The sequence below is a fragment of the Semicossyphus pulcher genome, unplaced genomic scaffold, assembly GCF_022749685.1.
Source record: "Semicossyphus pulcher isolate SPU_LCO1_2020_fin unplaced genomic scaffold, fSemPul1.0.p SCAF_1, whole genome shotgun sequence".
Taxonomy (NCBI): domain Eukaryota; kingdom Metazoa; phylum Chordata; class Actinopteri; order Labriformes; family Labridae; genus Semicossyphus; species Semicossyphus pulcher.
This window is the reverse complement of record NW_027211603.1, coordinates 20,010,117-20,029,853: the sequence shown is the minus strand read 5'-3', so window position 1 is coordinate 20,029,853 and position 19,737 is coordinate 20,010,117. Positions and strand designations below refer to the sequence as shown.

General features: G+C 40.7%; 1 protein-coding gene and 1 pseudogene across 1 annotated transcript; one reads left to right on the top strand and one right to left on the bottom strand.

The window, feature by feature from the left end:
- The first annotated feature begins 2,383 nt into the window (after positions 1-2,383).
- chrna3 (cholinergic receptor, nicotinic, alpha 3) lies at positions 2,384-9,958 on the top strand. Its single transcript, XM_069670311.1, has 6 exons — positions 2,384-2,444; positions 2,957-3,096; positions 5,529-5,573; positions 8,120-8,229; positions 8,536-9,739; positions 9,830-9,958. Exons 1-6 carry the CDS (start codon positions 2,384-2,386, stop codon positions 9,956-9,958), a joined length of 1,689 nt encoding a protein of 562 aa, XP_069526412.1.
- A 7,766-nt stretch (positions 9,959-17,724) lies between these two features.
- On the bottom strand, positions 17,725-19,287 carry LOC138606185 (UDP-glucuronosyltransferase 2A1 pseudogene; annotated as a pseudogene).
- Between the last annotated feature and the right edge of the window lie 450 nt (positions 19,288-19,737).

The window sequence follows — 19,737 nt, the reverse complement described above, 5'->3', positions numbered from 1 at the left end:
AGCTCTGGTTCCACTTTTCAAAATCATTCATGGTTTATTAATTCACCTGCTCGCTTCCGTTTATTAGTGCCACAGCAATCCATCATCTGTTTCAATCCAAACAAAGCGGGAGGAGTCGTCATTCAACACGCGGAGGAAGGTCCCATAAATCATGAGCCTTGTGTCAGCAGCCCTCTGTCATTAGTGTCTAATGAGATCTGCATGGGGACATTGTTGTGAGAAGTGTCCTCTCACACGGGCAGGCAAGCACGTGTGAGATTCAATAGAGATGTCTTGTCCTTCTCTAGTCTTTCTGCATTCTCAGGATAATCTTTACAGCATCAAATGTTTGGAAGATGTTTTTCACCACAGAAAGTCTTGTTGAATGACCCGAGCCTCAGCTGAAGTCAGTAATGTGAGGGTATTAACATGACAGAACTGTTTTCTAATTAGGCTTTCCAGAATATATTTACAGATTTTTGAAAAAACAAAACAAAACGATGGATAATGCCAAAACCAAAATCAATAATGAAACAATAAATCAATCAAAAATAATTCCTTTATGTTCCTTGGCCACCCAAACCTGAACCCAGCAGCACGCAGTGGATATTGATCTGTTTAGATTAACTGAAGGCTATGCGGTGGTTTAATAAGGGAGTCTTCAACATGAGAAAATATGTCTCAACACCACCTGAGTCCATGTTCACTGTCCACAGGAAGTGTCGGCCAGGAAGTGCCTGCTTCATGAAGAGTTTGGTTTGATCAGGTTTCATCAGTTCACATGCTGTCATCAAATACTTACGGAGGCTGAAAATGGCTGTCATATCTTGTTATCTCAGGATCACAATTTAATCATGTCTTATCTTGAGATAACAAAGCTTGTTGTGTTATGATAATAGATTAATGTATCGCGTTATTAAGAGAACATAAAAGGCAGATCATCGACATAAGGGATTTATCTACTTTCTGTTTGCTTATGTTCATGGGATAATTATGGAGAACATAAAATTTAAGCTCCTGTGAGGATTTTTTTGCTGGTTATGAAATTTAATGAATTTAATTCTGATTACTCTATATGACCTACAAAAGCAAACCACACCATCAGCGACAAGATTGATTATTTCTATACAGTTATTTTTAATGCATGAAACTGCTGGTGGGGGGTAGGTGTCAGACGAAGCAATTAACTGCACGCTGCCTTTGTTTACATTTTACAGGACAAATAATTAAAGTGAGTGATGTATATATGACTGCTAAAGAAAGCAGGATGATATTTTTTGTTAAAAACCACAACACATACAGGACAAAATCAACAAAGAGGTAAGAGGTACGGCTTTGTCCACAGGGGGCGCCAAAATCAATACAAACCGAAAATTCTTCGCAGTAGCTTTAAGTCTCTGGTTCATTTGATCACACTTGACTTCACCTCACTGTAATGACAGTGGAGGAGGGTTTGATTAATCATTGAACCGTGACTGGAGTTTGTGCAGTCATTGATCTATTATGGGTGGACCTTAATGGGACAATTTCAGTTTAAATTGCTGCAGTGTTGAGACACCATCTACAATATACATGCTGGCATAGCTCTCCCTAAGTCTGACAAACATTAGAGGGAACAAGAGGAATCGACTTTAGTGCCCTTATTAAAACAGTAGATTTTGTTGTTATCATGAGATAACAAAATGATCAACATGGGATCTTAATGTAAGTGCAAAAAAGTAATTGTGAATAAGGTATTTTGTCGCTGATTTAAATACTGCTAAATTCTGAATGGGGCACAAAAATGCGTGACATCACCTTTCCCTCTGGAGCCCCGCCCATTTCAGATCAATGAGATTAGCAAAAAAAAACAACAACACAGAAATAACTCTTGTCAAATCCCCCAAAAATGTTCTGACTTTTTTTTTTTTTTAGAAAATACAGATTTTAATGTTGAATCCAATCCCTAAAGTTGGAGGCTAATTGAGAAAATATGTTTTTGGTGTTTTTAAATGACATTTTCATCTTTTCCTCAAAGCATAGAAACCTATAGTGACAAACAGTCTGTTAGAACAAAGCAGATGCATCCTGTCGTTGGAAACTAAAGGAAGTGGTCAAAACCAATTAAAGGGATGTTATCTTGGCAAAGGAAGCCTGCTGTGATCTGTAAGTGACACACTCGCAGCACTGACCAGTTTTTTTCCTTGTTCCATCAGATTAGGTCGCTGTAGGTCGCATTTGTTTGCAGTGCAGAGTGCCTCCTCTCCGTCACATGTGTGTCAGTGCGGCTCTGCCTCTCTCTCTTTCTCTCTGCTCTCTGGAGCTGCACGCGCTTTCACTCTCCCACTTTCTCCTGCTGTCTGCTCGCGGAGCTGCTGCCTCTGACCCTGTGTGGATTAATGTGCACTTCGTCATTTAAAACACGATGAAAGTCCATTTCTGCTTCGTTTTTCCCACATGTTCCTTCCTTCTGTTTCTTCTGCCAGGTGAGTAATAAGCTCCTGGAACATATTATAACTTACTTGTTGCTTTGAATAACGTGTTTTAAAATTTTTGGCACAGTTAATGATGGATATTTTTGTAAGCTAGCTGTACAAAATTAGCAATTAAGAACACGTATTTTGAAATAACCTTAAAATATGCTAATATAGGCAACCTACTTTTATAAAATGCACGCATTAGGAGAAATCATAAATAAGTGATGACTTCAGCTCATTCTGTTAATCATTTAAAGCCATATATGTATTTTTATTGATGCCAATTCTTATTCTTTACATTAAAGAAACCTCTAAAATGAAGCAGACCACTGCATGGTTATTTCACACTTTGAGAAAAGTGGCTATAAATTCTAATCAGTTCACTATAAAAAAGGTTAAATATGAAGAAAGTGCTCCCACAGACTGATGAGAACTATCAAACCATCATCTGGCCGTGTGTCACTTTAAAGCTTTGTTACAAGGTGACAGAGTTATATGTCTGACCCTTTGCTCTTCTTCAGGGAGCTCATCTTCAGAGGCAGAGCACAAGCTCTTCTCTGTGATATTCTCCAGATACAACCAGTACATACGACCTGTGGAAAATGTGTCTGACCCCGTCATTGTACAGTTCGAGGTGTCCATGTCACAGCTGGTCAAAGTGGTAAGTGAAAGGTTGTTTTTTTCCCCACTCTTTGTGTGACTTGTGGTGACACAGATAGTACCGTAGTGAGTAATGGGCAGCTACTTCACCACCATTTATCACTATGCTGAATGTGCAGTCAGGACCTGAGGGGAAAAACAAGGAATAACAAACTACAGTATGAAAACTGAAGGTTCTGAGCATGAGAAGAAATGTGAGGACTTTGGACAACAAAGTTTCAGGGAGGAAAGCAATCCGAATGCCATCTGAGACACCTGAAACACACCCTTGTCTTGCACAGCAGCCCCTGCTTTTTAATCCTGAGGAGGGAACCAGATGAAAAGACGAGGCAGTGTGGCTGTTTGTCTGGACAAGACAAGATGGGAAATGTCAGCTGTTTGAGTGCCTCTCAGTTTAGGAAGCCTCTATCACTCTATCACTGCCACTTCAGATGAGCACCTCTGGTTTTGGTAGCAGGCTGTGTTAAAGCGTGTTGACTGCAGGCTGCAGGGCAGACAGACGCCTCTCTCTCTTCACTCAGACAGGGCCGGAGAGGATGTCGATAATTAAACAAAAAGGCTTGCGTTGGACAGGGAATACAGCCCCATTTACAGAATCAACAGTCTTGGACACATTGTACCCGATCACATTAGTCCGTCTGCAGGATTGAATGACAAGAGAGGGTATGTTATATGTTATTTTCTTGCAGAGACGAGGTGAGAGAATTAACACCACTCCCCTGTGTGAAGGCAATCCGGAACTAAATGAGCCTTGTAGGTTTATTTTAGTATAAATATTGAAAGCAGGAGAAAAGCTACAATAGCAACACTCTATCCAAAGGTTAAAAACACAAAACTTTCCTACATAATCCCCCTTCAAAAAAACTGCAAGCTGCAAACTTCAAGCCTTTGTGCTAAGCTAGGCTAACATATATGAGTGCTGCTGTACTTCTCATCAAACTCTTTGTACAAAAAACAAATCAAAGGTATTTCCAAGAATGTCTGCAATTTTTAAAATGATATTCTATTAAAAAAACATCAACCAATGGTAGCCAATAGTGCAAAAGGTATGTCACTATTCATACAGATGTTTCCTACACATAGAGTTTGAATAAACATGTGGGGTCTGTCAGCCATCCTCCATCTGCTTTCCTTTGCCTGTGTACAGGCAATCTTTTTTTCTCTCCGAGGAGCTCCCTGTGCTGATGGATGACCATTATTCCCTCTCCACACCTGCTGCTCCTAACCCAGATGCAATTGGTATTGGTCAGCCTACACCAATTACAGCCGAGCTATATGAGCTCATTTAGACCATCAATAGCTCATTGCGTTCGCTTGGTCACTCATCATCTCACAATGAGGGTTCATATGACAGGCTCTCTGCTTGAGGGTTTCAGAAAAGAAAACCCAATAATTCACTTTCTAGCAAGAGTCAGATGAGAACTTTAATCCCACTCTCATATCTTAAATATGAAGCTAGAGCCAGGAGGCAGTTAGCTTAGCACTGGAAGCGAGGGGAAGCAGCTAGCCTGGCTCCACCTAAAGGGAATAAAATCTGCACACAAGCACATCTAAAGATGATTAAATAACATGTTACAATATTGGTTGTTTATTCCAGAAAAAATGATATTATATACATATTTCTTCACCAAGAAATGTCAGACTAGAAGTATTTTGCTAAGCTAAGCTAACTGCTGGTTTATATTTCATGCACAGACATGAGAGTGGTCTCAAATTAGTCATCCAACTCTAAATCTAAATGTTGCTGCTCCTGCATTTTAACTATTGCAGAAATCATGCTGCCAGAGATAAAATATCCAAGCTTTAAATGTACTTCCTGGTTAAAGAAAAACACTGAATTCTAAATGAATCGTGATCTGATCTGAATCCCAGCATGTCCTTTGTGTCTCTGCACGCTGTCTGATTTGGTGATTAGATACAGGATGTTCGCCTCTGCTATCAAAGTGCTTTAAAATCACCCTTCTCCAAAAAGTAATCCAGTAACGTTTTTCCCTGCAGCCTTATGTCTACCAGTGCTGACCGGCCATGTGCAACCCCTCCTAGATAGTTAATGTTAACATGAAACCTTAATGTTATGCACTGGGTCATGAGATCAGTTCATTCACGGTCTAAGTCACAAAAACACCTCCTCCCGCCCCTTGTTGGTCCCTCTGCTCCAGCTTTACCACCGAGTTGTTCGGATTAAAGTAAACATGGTGCTGTGACCCCTGTGCTGTCATGTCGGTTACGCTGCAGGAGTGGAGGACTCAGGTGTGCCTCTGTTAATCCTCTTGTCTGGGATACGCAGAGGTGTGACCCTCTATGCACACAAGCAGTCCAAACAGGACGATTGCCTGTGGCCGTGTTCTTCCTGTTTTATCCTTAAAATGTTAACATTTATTGTTTTTTTTCTTCCCTGAAATGTCTTCATCATTATTTCTGCTGTGTTCCCAGGATGAACTCAACCAGATCATGGAGACGAATCTGTGGCTGAGACATGTAAGTTTATGGTGCGCGACTGTGCATATAGACCTTGAGGAAGGACATCAAGTATGGATCCAGCCTTCTGTCATACATGATTCTTGTGGCCAGACTGACAAGCTGAATTATTCATGGAGGGAGGCTCTTTAAACACATTGATCCTTCTGGCCTAATTTCTTACAAAACAATAAAAAACAAGCGAAAATTTCATGATCAATATTACATGTTTTTTGGAATAATTTGACTGTGGTCTGGAATGTATCATGCAGGCTAACATCCACATTATTGTCTTTGACATTGTGACAGAAACCATCTGCATAACACTGAATCTGAAGGTTTAAACCGATTTTACAGCAATTGTTTTCTATTATTACACAGAACAAATCTGCAGCATGAATTAATCAGCTTCTGTACATGTAGTACGGCTTGTTGTTGTCTCATGTACTTGGCCTCACATGGTGTCTCTTCTGCCATGCTGCATTGTGCAGTGAAACAGTTCAGAAACCAAATGAGGCGGGGCAGGTCTCCAGGTCCCATATCACAAGTGCTGAGCAGATAAGCATCTATGCTGGAGCCGTGGTCATGCTAAGGGGTAGAGCGAGTCGAAGCACTGTTGTTTTAGAGTCTCTCTTAGCAATATAACAAAAACAGGGTGAGGTACATTTCCATTACTGGCAATCCAATTCTTACAACACGCTCCAGATACTTCCTGTTTGTTGATTAAGTTAAATTTTTACAGCTCTCTGAGGTAGCTTTAGCATTGTTGCTTTATGATTCTCCTGAGGATCACTGGCTGTCCTCAAGAGAGGGTCAAAAACCATGTCCAGAAGGTCCATAAAACACACTGTAAACTGTGGTCCATATCTCTCAGTTTACGTGCTGTGTACACTCTGTTTATATGCTGCAATTTCTTTTTATGAAGGACATTTTACAAGTGAATGAGTTTGAAATCAGTCAGACTAGATTCATAAAGTAAAATATAACCACCAGGAGGAAACAACTCGTACACTCTAGCTTTTATATCAGTTTTGTAGCATAATAAAGCTTTACTTGTTAGCATTAGGCTCAAACCAACAGTGATGAAGTATAGCCTTATACAGGTGCAAGCTTGTCTTTGAATCGGCTGTCGATATGTTCATGATAATGGAAACCTCTTACATTTTTTGGATCAATTAATGTGTCCTTTATTGAGTTGTTTTCATTTTAAGGTTAACCAACTTGTTTGTGCCCTGAATTCAATTCAAACCTCCATGAGTGTCAGGACTTCATTCATTCCAAGCTACACAAATTCAGGTCTTCATTCATGGCTCAAACTGACAAAAAAAAGTTACCGCAAAATTTGGTGTGTTAGACGCACTTTTCATAAATGTTTTTTTAATCTAAAAAGTGTGCTGCGTCCTACATACCGGTGCGACCAATATACTAGTATAAAATGCAGAGAGAGGTATTTACTTGTGTTAATATTTTACCCAGGCGATGGCACTATCTAAGTGTAAAGTGGTGACATCACATTTCTGTATTAAACTGTTTCTGGGTACAAATTGCTACAATGTTCCCTTTTCACAGTATGTCACAGAGCTGTTTTTCCTTGCCGTTCAATCTAGAAGACTTCAACTTTGTGCTCTTGAGCACCTTCCACTAGCAATAATCAGTAACAATAAGAGCACTCTTCCCAATTTAGCCAGATGTCTACAGCTGGCTCCCTTTTTCAGGGTTCTAACTCTTGATTTTCCTCACTTTCGTTTGTAGACTGTTTGCCTTCATCTGAGCGTCATATTTGTTTCTTTTTCTTTGGATTTTCACTTATTTTTGAAGTTATCTGTAGTCATCGATCTTTTCTTTGTTTGTTCAGCCGTAGTAGATTACTGTTTCCTCGCAATGCTTACAGAAACTGGAACTGCAGCCACTTAGCTCCGCCTACACTGACAGACCAACCACTGCTGGGTGATGGAAAATACGTCACTAACTGGGCGCCGCTTGTGATTGTCTGTCGCCACAGACACCCAGTCCATAATAATACTATATACTGCAAATGCAAAGGCTTTCATCAGTGGGCCATAGGCTCAATTACCATTGTGTTACCTCATTCGCTAATAGAGAGTGATTTTAAAAGACATTTATTTAAATGAAAAAGTTCGAGAATGTTAGCGAGGAAAAAAAAACGTAATTGTTGCTAACGCTTCGTCATGGACATGCTCCGTCATGATCACCATTTCAGCCGCCACCCTCACAACAATCAACGTTACCGTAGGCAGCCAGCTACCGCTAGCTACAGCACTGGTAGCTAGCAGGACTGCAAATTGAAAAACAGATGGTAGGCTGTAATTTGTGTGTGTTTTGAATGTGATTTAAATGAAATGAAATTGAAATAGTGTTGAAATAACTTGTATACACGGTTTTATTAATAAATAGGTATAGAAAACCTTTTTCCCTGCGTCTTATATTCCGGTGAGACTTATATTTTGGATTTTACGGTAACTGTTATTGTTGCAAATTCTAGTTTGACATTGTGATTTGTCCTTCTTGTTTCTTCAGTGAATCAATTATTCTGATTTATTTTTCAGATCTGGAACGACTACAAACTCCGATGGAATCCAAAAGATTACTCAGGCGTCGAGTTTATCCGAGTGCCATCCAACAGGATATGGAAGCCAGACATTGTGCTGTACAACAAGTGAGCATAAAAAACAATTAATAACCTGGCTTAACATCTTCATTGATTGTTGGGTCCATTTAATATTAAAGATTGCCGACCATCGATATAAGTCTCCACTGCACATCCTGCATGGGTCATCTTTTGTTTTGCATATTCTCAAGGGAGTGTGTAAGGATCATTGAAGGATGCAATTTACTAAAACCACAAGGCATCTCTTTCAATTAGAATCTCCATGATGCAATAATTTATTTAATAGAACCTTAAATGTCATTTTCAGTGACTGCTATCCAAGCTTCACTCTTCTATCCTCTTTTCTCTCTACAGTGCAGTGGGAGATTTCCAAGTTGATGACAAAACCAAGGCCCTCCTCCGCTACAATGGAGACGTGACCTGGATCCCTCCTGCCATATTCAAGAGCTCCTGCAAAATAGACGTCACCTACTTTCCCTTCGACTACCAAAATTGCACCATGAAGTTCGGCTCCTGGACGTACGACAAAGCCAAGATCGATCTGGTGCTTATCGGCTCAACCATCAACCTCAAGGACTTCTGGGAGACGGGCGAGTGGACGATCATCGATGCCCCGGGTTACAAACACGACATTAAGTACAACTGCTGCGAGGAAATCTACACGGATATCACTTATTCTTTGTACATCCGCCGCCTGCCGCTATTTTACACCGTTAACATGATCATCCCCTGCCTGCTCATCTCCTTCCTCACCGTGCTCGTCTTCTATCTTCCTTCTGATTGTGGAGAGAAAGTCACCCTGTGCATTTCTGTCCTGCTATCTTTGACTGTCTTCCTTCTCGTCATAACTGAGACTATCCCCTCCACCTCGCTCGTCATCCCCCTGATTGGCGAGTACCTCCTCTTCACCATGATCTTTGTCACCCTCTCTATTGTCATCACTGTTTTTGTGTTGAACGTGCACTACCGCACACCAAAGACCCACACGATGCCCTGCTGGGTGCGGACTGTGTTCCTGGGGCTTCTGCCCAAAGTGATGTTCATGACCAGGCCAGAGAGGGATCCCGAGAAGGTGTCAGTGGCCAGCAATGTTCAGACGATGCATTCAAGGCCCTGTGCAATTCATGCGTCAGGCACCTTGCAGAAGCAGCACAAACCTCAGGCCCTGGCCTCCAGCGTGGTATCCACCCTGACAAACCGCCATCGGCTTTTCAACAACACCGAGCTTTCCAACCTCAATAACTTAAGTGGAGATGTGGCCAAAAGTGCAGGATCGGCTTTCTTGTGCCGCGAGGGCCGATGCAACTGCTGCTGGCACCAGAGATCCAGCAAACTGCCTGCAGACGCTGGAGGAGGGAGCGGGGGGCTGGGCAGCTTGGGGGCGCTGACTGGAGGAAGTAGTGCTGTCGGGGTTGGAGGGGAGAGTCAGTGCTCCAGCTCCGAGTCTCTGGATGTAGGAATAATGCCCCTGCTGCCGCTCTCTCCTGAGGTCAGGGAGGCTATCGAGAGCGTCAAATACATCGCAGAGAACATGAGACTACAGAATGAAGCAAAGGAGGTGTGTGCATTAAAACTATACCTTTGAAATCTTTACAAAAAACTCTAACAATGTCACCTTACCAAATGTTTCACTGTTATCCTCTCACAGGTTCAGGATGACTGGAAGTACGTAGCCATGGTGATCGACAGGATCTTCCTGTGGGTCTTTGTCCTTGTGTGCATCCTGGGAACAGCTGGCCTCTTCCTCCAGCCTCTCCTACTTGGAGAAGACATTTGAATCAGTTTGACTAGACTAATACTCCAGACTGTTGAAGCGGATGGCATACGTTTAAAGTAAGACTCTCGCCTTGGCTCAGGCACAGAAAACACAGAGAGGATCCAAAGTAAAGAAGACAAACTGTGTCTGCCAAATGTTGATGCAAATGGATTATTCACTGCTTTTTTTGCAGAAAGAGTCGATGATTTTTGTTGGATGAAGTGGTTCAAGGGCTCTCCAACAGTTATAACATGTTGAATGCTAAAAGACAATGGCAGAAACCATGTCGGTTAGTCATTTAATGTGTACTATCTGGTTCCCTGGTTAATGAAACATAGTCTTTAATACCACAGCAACACCACTGCAGGCAAAGATGTGTAAAAAAAATAGGTGCAATTAATAAACATACTTAACTTAAAGCACCTAATTTCAAAATAATAAAGCATGTGCATTTTCATCCATCCATTTTCATAATAGAAACTCAGTATTTGAGTTACCATTATGTTCCATCAAAGAAATTGTTTACTGTTTTCCACATTTAACATGGATTTCGATGTCTCTTAAAACAGAGCAAGGTTGCGGACTGCGTTCAAATAGTGACATCATGTGGTGATTTTTTGCTACTGCAAACAGCAGCAAGTCTCTGCCTGCTTTAGAGGAACAGTTTGTCATGTTCCTGGGTATAACGTTTTCTCTGTGTAATTAAAAAAAAAGTGATAAAGGTATTTTATTTTATGCGTTAAAAGCATAAAGAGAGCGACTCTTTGATCTGCATTGCATGACTTTTTAGACAGGACAGAGAAGTGATTTTTCTCACTGTGTGAATTGGCTTTTTGCAAAGCTCTGAAAGTATTTAATGTGCAATTGGTACAAATGTTATTGCTGTGTTTTTGCTGTGCTGCAAATAAATCTTAAAAATTGTAATATTAGGTGTAAGCAGAACCTGTATCATCAATGGCTTTTCTGAAGCAAAGTTTACCTGATACTGTAAAAAATATCTGCGCGATGTAGAGTAGTTTCAAGGGGGGCTTTGTTTATTAATCTGTTCCACGTCCTCTGCGACCCCTCGGAGCTACCTCAGCTTATTGGATCGCAATCAATATAGAGAGCAAGTGATGAAGGAGCTTATTGGATTCCTCCCTGATCTTCATCTAACCATTTTCCAGGCCAAAATACAATTTTCCAATCTCCCTACACACCGTCTGTACTCTCTCTCTATTAGCTTAAGTCTCATGCTGTCAGGGGGATGGGTCAAAAAATAGTGCCATGGTTGCCCTTTTATTTTGGTCCACGGATGGATGTTACACTTACATCACAGCGGCCATGTTTGGTGCAGGCTAACACATAATTTACATATATTTAGAGGTGTGGTTTGATAAGAGAAACACCTGCAGGGTACAAGAGATTTGAAGAAATTCAGCTGATATTCTTACATGTCATGTGAATACCTGTGCTAAAGCCTCCTGCATGGGTTCTAGTCTGTCAGTATGTCACTGTCAGGATCTCATTATAGGACTAAAAATCAGAGCAGATGGTCTTCTCTGTGATTACAACAATATCCAGCCCATATTAATTGAATGCTGGCAGGGCAGCACAGACAGAGTAATAGCTCTCTGTCACTTCTGATAAGAAATCTGGCTAATGAATTTAATTAAAGCTCACTCTGAGCGCATGTGAGGCTGATGTGTGGGAGGAAAAAACAGGTTCTGGGTGATGTCCGAATTAAAGGAGCTTTTAAATGACGTTTCCTCTTGAGGATTTACGTTCTGCAAAAACTGAATCTGAGCAATGAAAAATGATTGAAAGCAAACATGACCAGTTTTAAACTGATGTTTCATTTTGGAGTGTTCAAAAGTCACCACACATCATGAAACGCACAGGAAGTAGCTATTTATAGTTTGTGCACGTTTTCTGTTGAAGACAAGAAGCTGGTGCAGGTACAGAGTTTCATAAGGTGCCGTGTGGACAGGCTATGGGTTTCACAATGCTCAGAATCAGAAATATAGTGGCCATTCTTCTGTGTAAGTACAACTGGCATGTTTATCTACCTTATTGTTTGTGTTTATAATTTAATGAATATAACTTTCATATAACGATAAAGGCTCCGTTTAACTTTCTTTTTCTTCAAGGCGGTCTCGCAAATCATGTCTCAAGCCAAATTAATGGTGAGCTTTGCACTCATGACAAGGTCTGTGTGTTCTCAATATCATTGTTTTGTATTGTGTCATGTATCAATATGTTTGTCTCTGTGTCAATGATTCCTTGTCACAGATATTTCTCCTGCGAGGATCCTGACCCAGCAGAAAACTATAAGCGAGAACAGTGACCTGTATCTAACCTGCAGCACGTTTGGGAAGAAAAACACTGGAGTATATGTTTATTTGTGTAAGGATGATGTTGGAATCCTTCAAAAGAAGCAGAAGCCAGATCAAAATGACACCACCTTCACCATACCCAGAGTCAGCCTTTATGACAGCGGGGATTACAGCTGTGTTTACTCCATAAATAATGATCCTCTCTCCAGAGTAGATACGAGAGGACACAACGTCATTCAGATTCTGGTTATAGGTGAGAATATTTCATCGCTATAAAAGCCATATGTCAGTGTTATTTACCTCCACTCATTCTGTCCTTCTACCCCACAGCTAATTTCCTCCCTGCAGATATTTCAGTAGCCGGGCCGTCCTCTGTCAGAGAGGGGTACGATGTTGAGTTCAGGTGCACTCTCTCTGTCACCCTGCAAACCCTTGGTGAATGTCAGCTCATCCACTCGTACCTGCAGAGGGATGACACCATCCTGCAGGTGCACACATTTAATGTCACAAAGATGGAGGCCACTTTCACCATCGAGGAGGCCGTCATGAGGGATGCGGGTCATTACAGCTGCGTGGTGCTGCCTTCTAAATGCATCCAGGAGCATGAGGAGATGATCTATGGAAATAATGCAGTAGTCCTAGAGGTCACAGGTCAGGGAGGTGTTTCTAGATTTTAAATACATATTTATTTGAACACAATGTTTGGGCTGACATATTTGTGTCGCTTTTCAGGGGGTCTCTTCTTAAGATGGAGCATCTCTTTTGGATTGATAAGCCTCGCGTTAGTACTGGCTCTGTGTCTGTGTTGGATCAACAAACAAGGTCAGCTGAAAAAGCACTTAATTTAAGACATCACATTTTGGAGTAAATGTCCATTTTGTGTCTCCTGCTCTAATATTGATAGACACATTCTTAAGATAAATCTTTATACATTTTTTAAATTAGCAAGTAAGTTTTGTTTCCCATATTACCAACCTGTCCGAGCCCTAAGAATACACTGTGTGTGGTTTATTTACTTCAAAATGATGCGTGTTTCTTCTACAACAGGCTCAGCCTGTGCTTCATGCAGCCAATGGTGAGTGTTAACCCAATCTGATTCTGTCTGATAAAGCATTATAACAATATAACATCACAAACAGGGGGTCATGGGGTTTTCCACTGTTGTCTCTTCTAACAGACATATCTTTTGGTGCAAGATTTTTACAGTGAAGGAAAAATAAACCAGATAAAGAAATGCACCTAGCACTGAACTTTGTGTCAAACAATACTGAGCTGTGCTTTCTTATACCGTGACCTTTGTTTTCTCACAGCGCTGACAGTCAGCCGGCAGATATAGACATGGAGGAGCAGCAGGAGCAGGCGCAGGCCGAGGATCTGGAAACACAAGATGGTATGTTGAAAATAGAATTACAGTAAAGGCGTACTCTGGGGAGCTTGAAATGAAATTACCTTTGATGACTAGAAAACATAACCGAGCTACATTCGGCTCTGAATACAACAATTCCTCTCACAGCATGTATGAGACTTAAGGAAACATGTCATGGCTCAAAATTAAGGTTAGGGCTTTAACTTACATTAATGTTATTATTATTTTTACTGAAGAATAGCAAGAATATAGCTATTTATTTCCATCTTTAATACATTTAATAAGCTGTATTTTTCTTTTTTTCAGATGAATCTTTCAGCATAGAGGACGAAGAGTAAGAATATACATTTTAATACCAATGATTTTTGAGAAAGAAAATATACTTCATAATATTAAATTATAAGGAGCAATAATTTAAACCTCGTGTTAGATAATTCCTCTTCTTCTTCTTTGTGTTGTTCTTGTGTCAGCTATCAGAACGGCATGGTACCTGAGGGAGGTGACGACTCTTCCTACGACGACTGTGAGGGATTGTACAGTGTTGCCGGTAAGAGCTGCTTCGGTTTTAAAATTGTTTTAAAGGTCACATGCATGATTGAGTTTTCAAGGCACTGTTAAATACATAATTATTATAATACTGCAATATTTTTATATAAAATGAGTAGAGCAGAGTTTGCATGTTAAATGTAGGTTCACTCATCATCGTTTAGATGTTATTTTGTCTCTACAACTTTTTGTCCAAATCTGGACGAAAACTGAGAACAATAAAAACCGTACAAACAAACATACTAAAGCTTTCTAAGCGAATCAGCTCGGCTCCACAGCATGATGTGTTGCTTTACTGTTCGTTAGTTCATCTTACAGGAAAACCGCATCTTCATTTGCAGCAGCAGGTGTAAACCGACATGAAAAGCACAAGAGCTAATTCTGTCATGAGAACTTATAAATGGAAATAGAGTTGAAAAAAACAACAGAAAAACAAATGTACGAGTATCATAAAAGTGATCAAATGAGATCTGCTGTTAACTGTGAACTTCTCAACCACAGATGACGAACCAAATGCAAAAGAATATGTGTACGCCAAGGCCAACAGAAAGAGTAAGCTCCAGCCCTAGTGCTCACCTGATCTTTATTTCACCTCAATGCATGACTGAAACACCTGCCCATGTTGTACTCCTTTGAACATTTGTTCAACTGCTGTCAAGTTAAATGGTTGTAAGATAATGTTTATTGTATATATGTTTTTAATAAATGAATAAATGATGATAATTCATGCATTTGTTTCCTCACGCTTGGACTAATGTAACTCACTTTTCACCTGCCTATACAAAACACCTCTAAACCGGTTACAACTAGTCCAAAATGCTTCAGCCAGTCTGCTGACTAAGTTTGCAAAAAGGTCCCATATAACACCCATTCTGTCTTCTTTTAAATTCAGAATATATTTTACGATTCTTGTCATCGCCTTTAGAACCCTGCGTGGACAAGCACCTGCCTACTTCTCAGATCTTTTACAGCCTTACAACCCCGGTGTCTGAGGTCCTCTGACCAGGGGTTGCTCGTTGTCCCTCGCTCCAGGCTCAAAGCCAAAGGTGACTGTGCATTTCACTTTGTGGCTCCAACACTTAACTTAACTCAACCAATAAGTGTTAAACCTCTGGATGCTGTTGTCACCTTCAAAAAACACCTTAACACCCACTTGTTCAGACGAGCTTTTACTTAATCTGATGTGTATATATTGTTCTTTCTGCTGCTTCTGACCCTGATTTTACTTGTTTCTTGTTGTTTTGTTTTTATGTTGTACCTTGTCAGTGTTCTCTCTGTAAAAGCACCTTATGACTTCTGCTCTAGAAATATGCTATATAAATAAACTTATTATTATTATCATTATTATTATTATTAAGTGGTAGAACATCTGCAAAATGTCACAGGAAGATCTACTCCTTGTATAAAAATGTCCTCATATGTTTGATTTGGACATGGATCCTTTCTTTGATGCAAAGGAATGAAATCCTTCTCATGAAAAGAGAGGGTGTTCCTGTCATTTGTATGTCAGTCAGTGCTTTATTAAATATACAGTTTGTTGTCCATAATGTCAAAGATGGATATCGGAGTGATTGATTAGACTTTGTATTACACAGTGTGGGCAGCAGATCTTTCCTCCTCTCACATTTAATCAGACACATTTGTTGTTTCCTTTGTCCAATCACATAAAGCGTATGCTAATAGACATCAAACCTGTTTTTGTTGTCTTTCATTGAGATGCAAAGTACTTTCATTATACCATTTTCCTGTCTGGACTGTGATTTCCATTGTTAAACTCATGCACAATGTCCTCATGCACAGTGTTTCCTAATAAAATATTAAACAATTCATTAAAGCCCACATTCAGTGCTAATAGATCATTTTCAATACATACATTTGGCTTGTGTTTGGACATGCGTTGTGCCATTTAAAAAGACAATATTTTTTTAGCATATTGTTCTTTTTGTATTTAAGGTCAAATTGGTTCTGGGCTCTAAAAAGGCTCACGTGTGATTAATCTGCAGCTTCATGGGGAAGAAAACAAAAGTCTTAAAGGGGATAGTTCGGTTTTTGTGAAGTGGGTTTGTATGAGGCACTTACCAATACTGAGTGAACTACATATAATAGATGACAGTCATACAGTTGTCAGTCGTACAGTTCAAAACATAGTCCCAAAGGAAAGGGCTTTCTGATGTCAAGGAGAAGCAGTGAAAAAATATAGCATACACTTAAACTGTTTTTTTTAAGATATATTTAGAAAATATATGTTTCTCATGGCCCCTTGTACATAGCTCAGTGTCAGCGTTGGTACTCTGGCCGGCTTTTCTAAAAAGGGTCCGTGCTGATCATAATCTACTCTAGATAAAATGGACACTCTTGATAAGTACCTCATACAACCCCGCTTCCCCTTTAACCCCATACTGGCTCTGTGGCCTTCTACCTGGTTAGACACTCTAGGGGAAAATGGCTCGCATAGATTTCTAAAATTAGAGATGGGACCTGCCTACAAGCTAAATATGATCACAACCACAGGCGTATTCTTAAACACTGCACAGGCTCATTGCATGTTTTCTTATTCTGAAAAGTAACAAGTAACTACACCAATATGAAACAACTGGGTAATATATGCTCACACTTCATCTGCCTTTACTTTCCCTTTTTGTGACTATTATCTAATCAGCACTAAGTAATCTGTAGCAGCTTTCTGTATCCACATTTACCCGACTGCACCTTTATAAAAGCCTTTACCAAAGACTGATAACCAAGGCACCCCCATCAGAAGCAGTCACTGTAATGACCATGTTACCACATTCTTCAGCTAATGAGCTGCCAATCAAGAGAAGCATGCAATGTCTTCATCACTGCTGCTTTCCTCCACTCTCTCATTACTGCTGCAGCTCCTGTGGGAAATACAGTGAAGGAGCTGACAGAAAGAACAGAGAGTAGCTGTGTGGCTTTCTGCTATAAACTCTGTACAAAGGGGATTTAGGCTCTTTAGCCATATTAACAGCTTTGCTCATAGGAGCAGGAAATTCTTTACTTTTTTTTTCACATATGTTTTTCTCCCGGATCTGTCAGTCAGAGTATGTGAGGTCATCTGAAAGCAGTTTAAGGAGCCTGCTGTTCAAACACACACAATCAGAAGTCTCAGTTAACTTCTAATTAGCATTTTTAAGAGCTTACCGTGCCTGTAGACCTTAATCTGGATTGTGTCACACTGGGTTTCAACCCTGACCTTACTTGGACTGGGGTGGCTTATTCTCCTTGTAACATGAATTAAGAAAAAGCTGCACACATCCAAATGGTATTGACAGAAGTCTTACACATGAAATCTAACCATATTTCCCATGCTGCACCTTAAGGCGTACTGCAGCCAGTGGTTGCACATGTGTTTACTTCTTTATTGTCGTATTTTTATGGAAATCAGAAGAAATTATGGTCTTCAAGACGGCTTTAAATTTGGTTTGGCAACAGGAGGCCAACAGAAATCAGTGTTAAAATAAGTGGCAAAATCCCTCGTCATTTTTAGGGAATATTTTCTTTATAAATGTAATGTACAAAATGTATTATCCCTTCAATGATTAGTCACGTTTCACTTTATTTTTATGCATTATAACGCATAAACACCTCAAGAATATTAAAGCAGCTAGAAGCACGAGAAGCAGAGCTCCAGCCAGGAACAAGAACACATCCACAGAGTGGTAGGAATACCAGGGCAGTCTGTAGGACTCTGTTCTCAGGTGAGCTGCTCCTTTGTGTCTCATGACAAACTCTATCCAGAAGAGGGCGCTATCCAGCGGCTTCATGGGCTGATCTCTGTGCAGCCTGGAGAGTCTCTGCATGTTCATCCTGTAGGACGGCTCCGTCAGGACTTCCTGTATGGCCTTCAGAAAGCTGTCGTCTTTGTCCAATGTAGCTAGTGTAAGGATCTCAGCCCCTCCTCTCTCTTTCAGTCGCAGCAGGTTGTCGTATTGGTCGAAAAACACAGGAAGACCCACAACTGGGACTCCATGATAAATAGCTTCTTGAAGTCCGTTTGTTCCTCCGTGAGCCACAAACAGTTTTATCTTTGGATGACCCAAAAGATCGTTCTGAGGCATCCAGTCCACCAGCAAAGTGTTGTTGCCCAGAGCGGCTGGTTTGTCACCTTTATGTCTCCAGATGACTTTCTGAGGTACTTTAGCAAAAGCTGCAGCGATCTCGTTTGTTACGTCAGCAGGAAGTTCACTTACAAATGTCCCCAAAGACATGATGATGACTCCATGCTCTCCAGAACTCTGCACAAACTCCTCCAGGTGTTCAGGAAGTGGCTTTGCAGGTTTACACTGGAAGCCTCCCATGTAGATGACGTTCGGCATGGTGGGACGAGGAAACTCAAACACAAAGTCTGCTCTCATGAGCCAAATATCTGCTCCCTGTAATAAGTCTCTATATCTGACTTCTGGGCCAAAGAACTTGTCACAAACAGCTTGATACTGAGGGTTGATTAAGAATCCATCCTGAACTTGCCAAATGACATAGAAGATGAGATTTTTCACTCTTTGTGTGAAAGTCATTTTATCTGTGAGTCCTGATCCGGTCATCGGGATGTAAGATAAAGGAGAAGGTGCGATGGCCAAATGTCCCTCTCCGCTTGTTATCCACCGCACATTATAGACCAGAGGTAGCTTCAGAGCATGAGCTAACAGTATACCTGCCCCCCATGCCGGGTCAGTGAACACCAAGTCATACTGACGTTCCTTTAACTTAATCATCAAGTCCTCATCTTTAAACATGTTTGTAGCCATTTTGCAGATTATTCTATGCATGTTAAACATCGCATCAAACATCTCAAACTGCAAAGTCGCAAAGGTCAAAAATGAGCTCTCTCCCCTCTCGATGTCAATGATCTTCTTCAGGATCGGGTTGATAAAGTCGTGGTTGAAGGCTTCAGCGACAGGAACTGTGATGACGTTGTAATGCGAGAAGCCGTCCTGGATGTACCAGCTTTGATTGGTTCGGACCACGTCAACAGAGTGTCCTTCAGAGTGCAGAGCTTTGATCATGATGTCCATGTTCACCCAGTGGCTTCCCTCTAAAGGGACGATCAAAATCTTGCCTGCATGGCATATCCTCCATGAAGAAACCATGATAGACAATAAGAGGAGAAATGTTGCATTTCTGTTTGGAAGCATCTTTAACCTGAAACAAAAACACAATTCTTAATCTTTCTGGATAAGAAAATAAGCTTTAAATACCATAAAACGTGTTAAATCTGTGACATACCTGTTTTACATGAGGTAGCTCCGGCTAGCATGCGCTTAGATCCTGGTGTGGACCACTAAAGGTACAACTGAATACATAACTACAAATTCCAGAAAAGCTTACATAAGTGGATTATGGGTAAGCTTTTCTTTGGGATTTTCTACTGGAATGTACTACAAAGTGGTGTCTTTGTTGAAGCTATGGTCAGAGAGGTGTTAGAGCTGCTTATTAGTACCCCCTGTTCAGATACTTGTCATCCTAATGCTAAACTAACCAACCCTAACGCTCACCTGGACTCCTCCAGATATCTCCTCTGTTTATTCGTCTCCTCACTTAGTTTTAAATAAAAG

Bases quoted from the DNA above. Each gene is read 5' to 3' on its own strand.
- chrna3 (XM_069670311.1), top strand. From the start codon at position 2,384: ATGAAAGTCCATTTCTGCTTCGTTTTTCCCACATGTTCCTTCCTTCTG. The intron at 5,574-8,119 runs GTAAGTTTATGG...TTTATTTTTCAG, and splicing joins CGAATCTGTGGCTGAGACAT to ATCTGGAACGACTACAAACT. The intron at 9,740-9,829 runs GTGTGTGCATTA...ATCCTCTCACAG, and splicing joins TACAGAATGAAGCAAAGGAG to GTTCAGGATGACTGGAAGTA.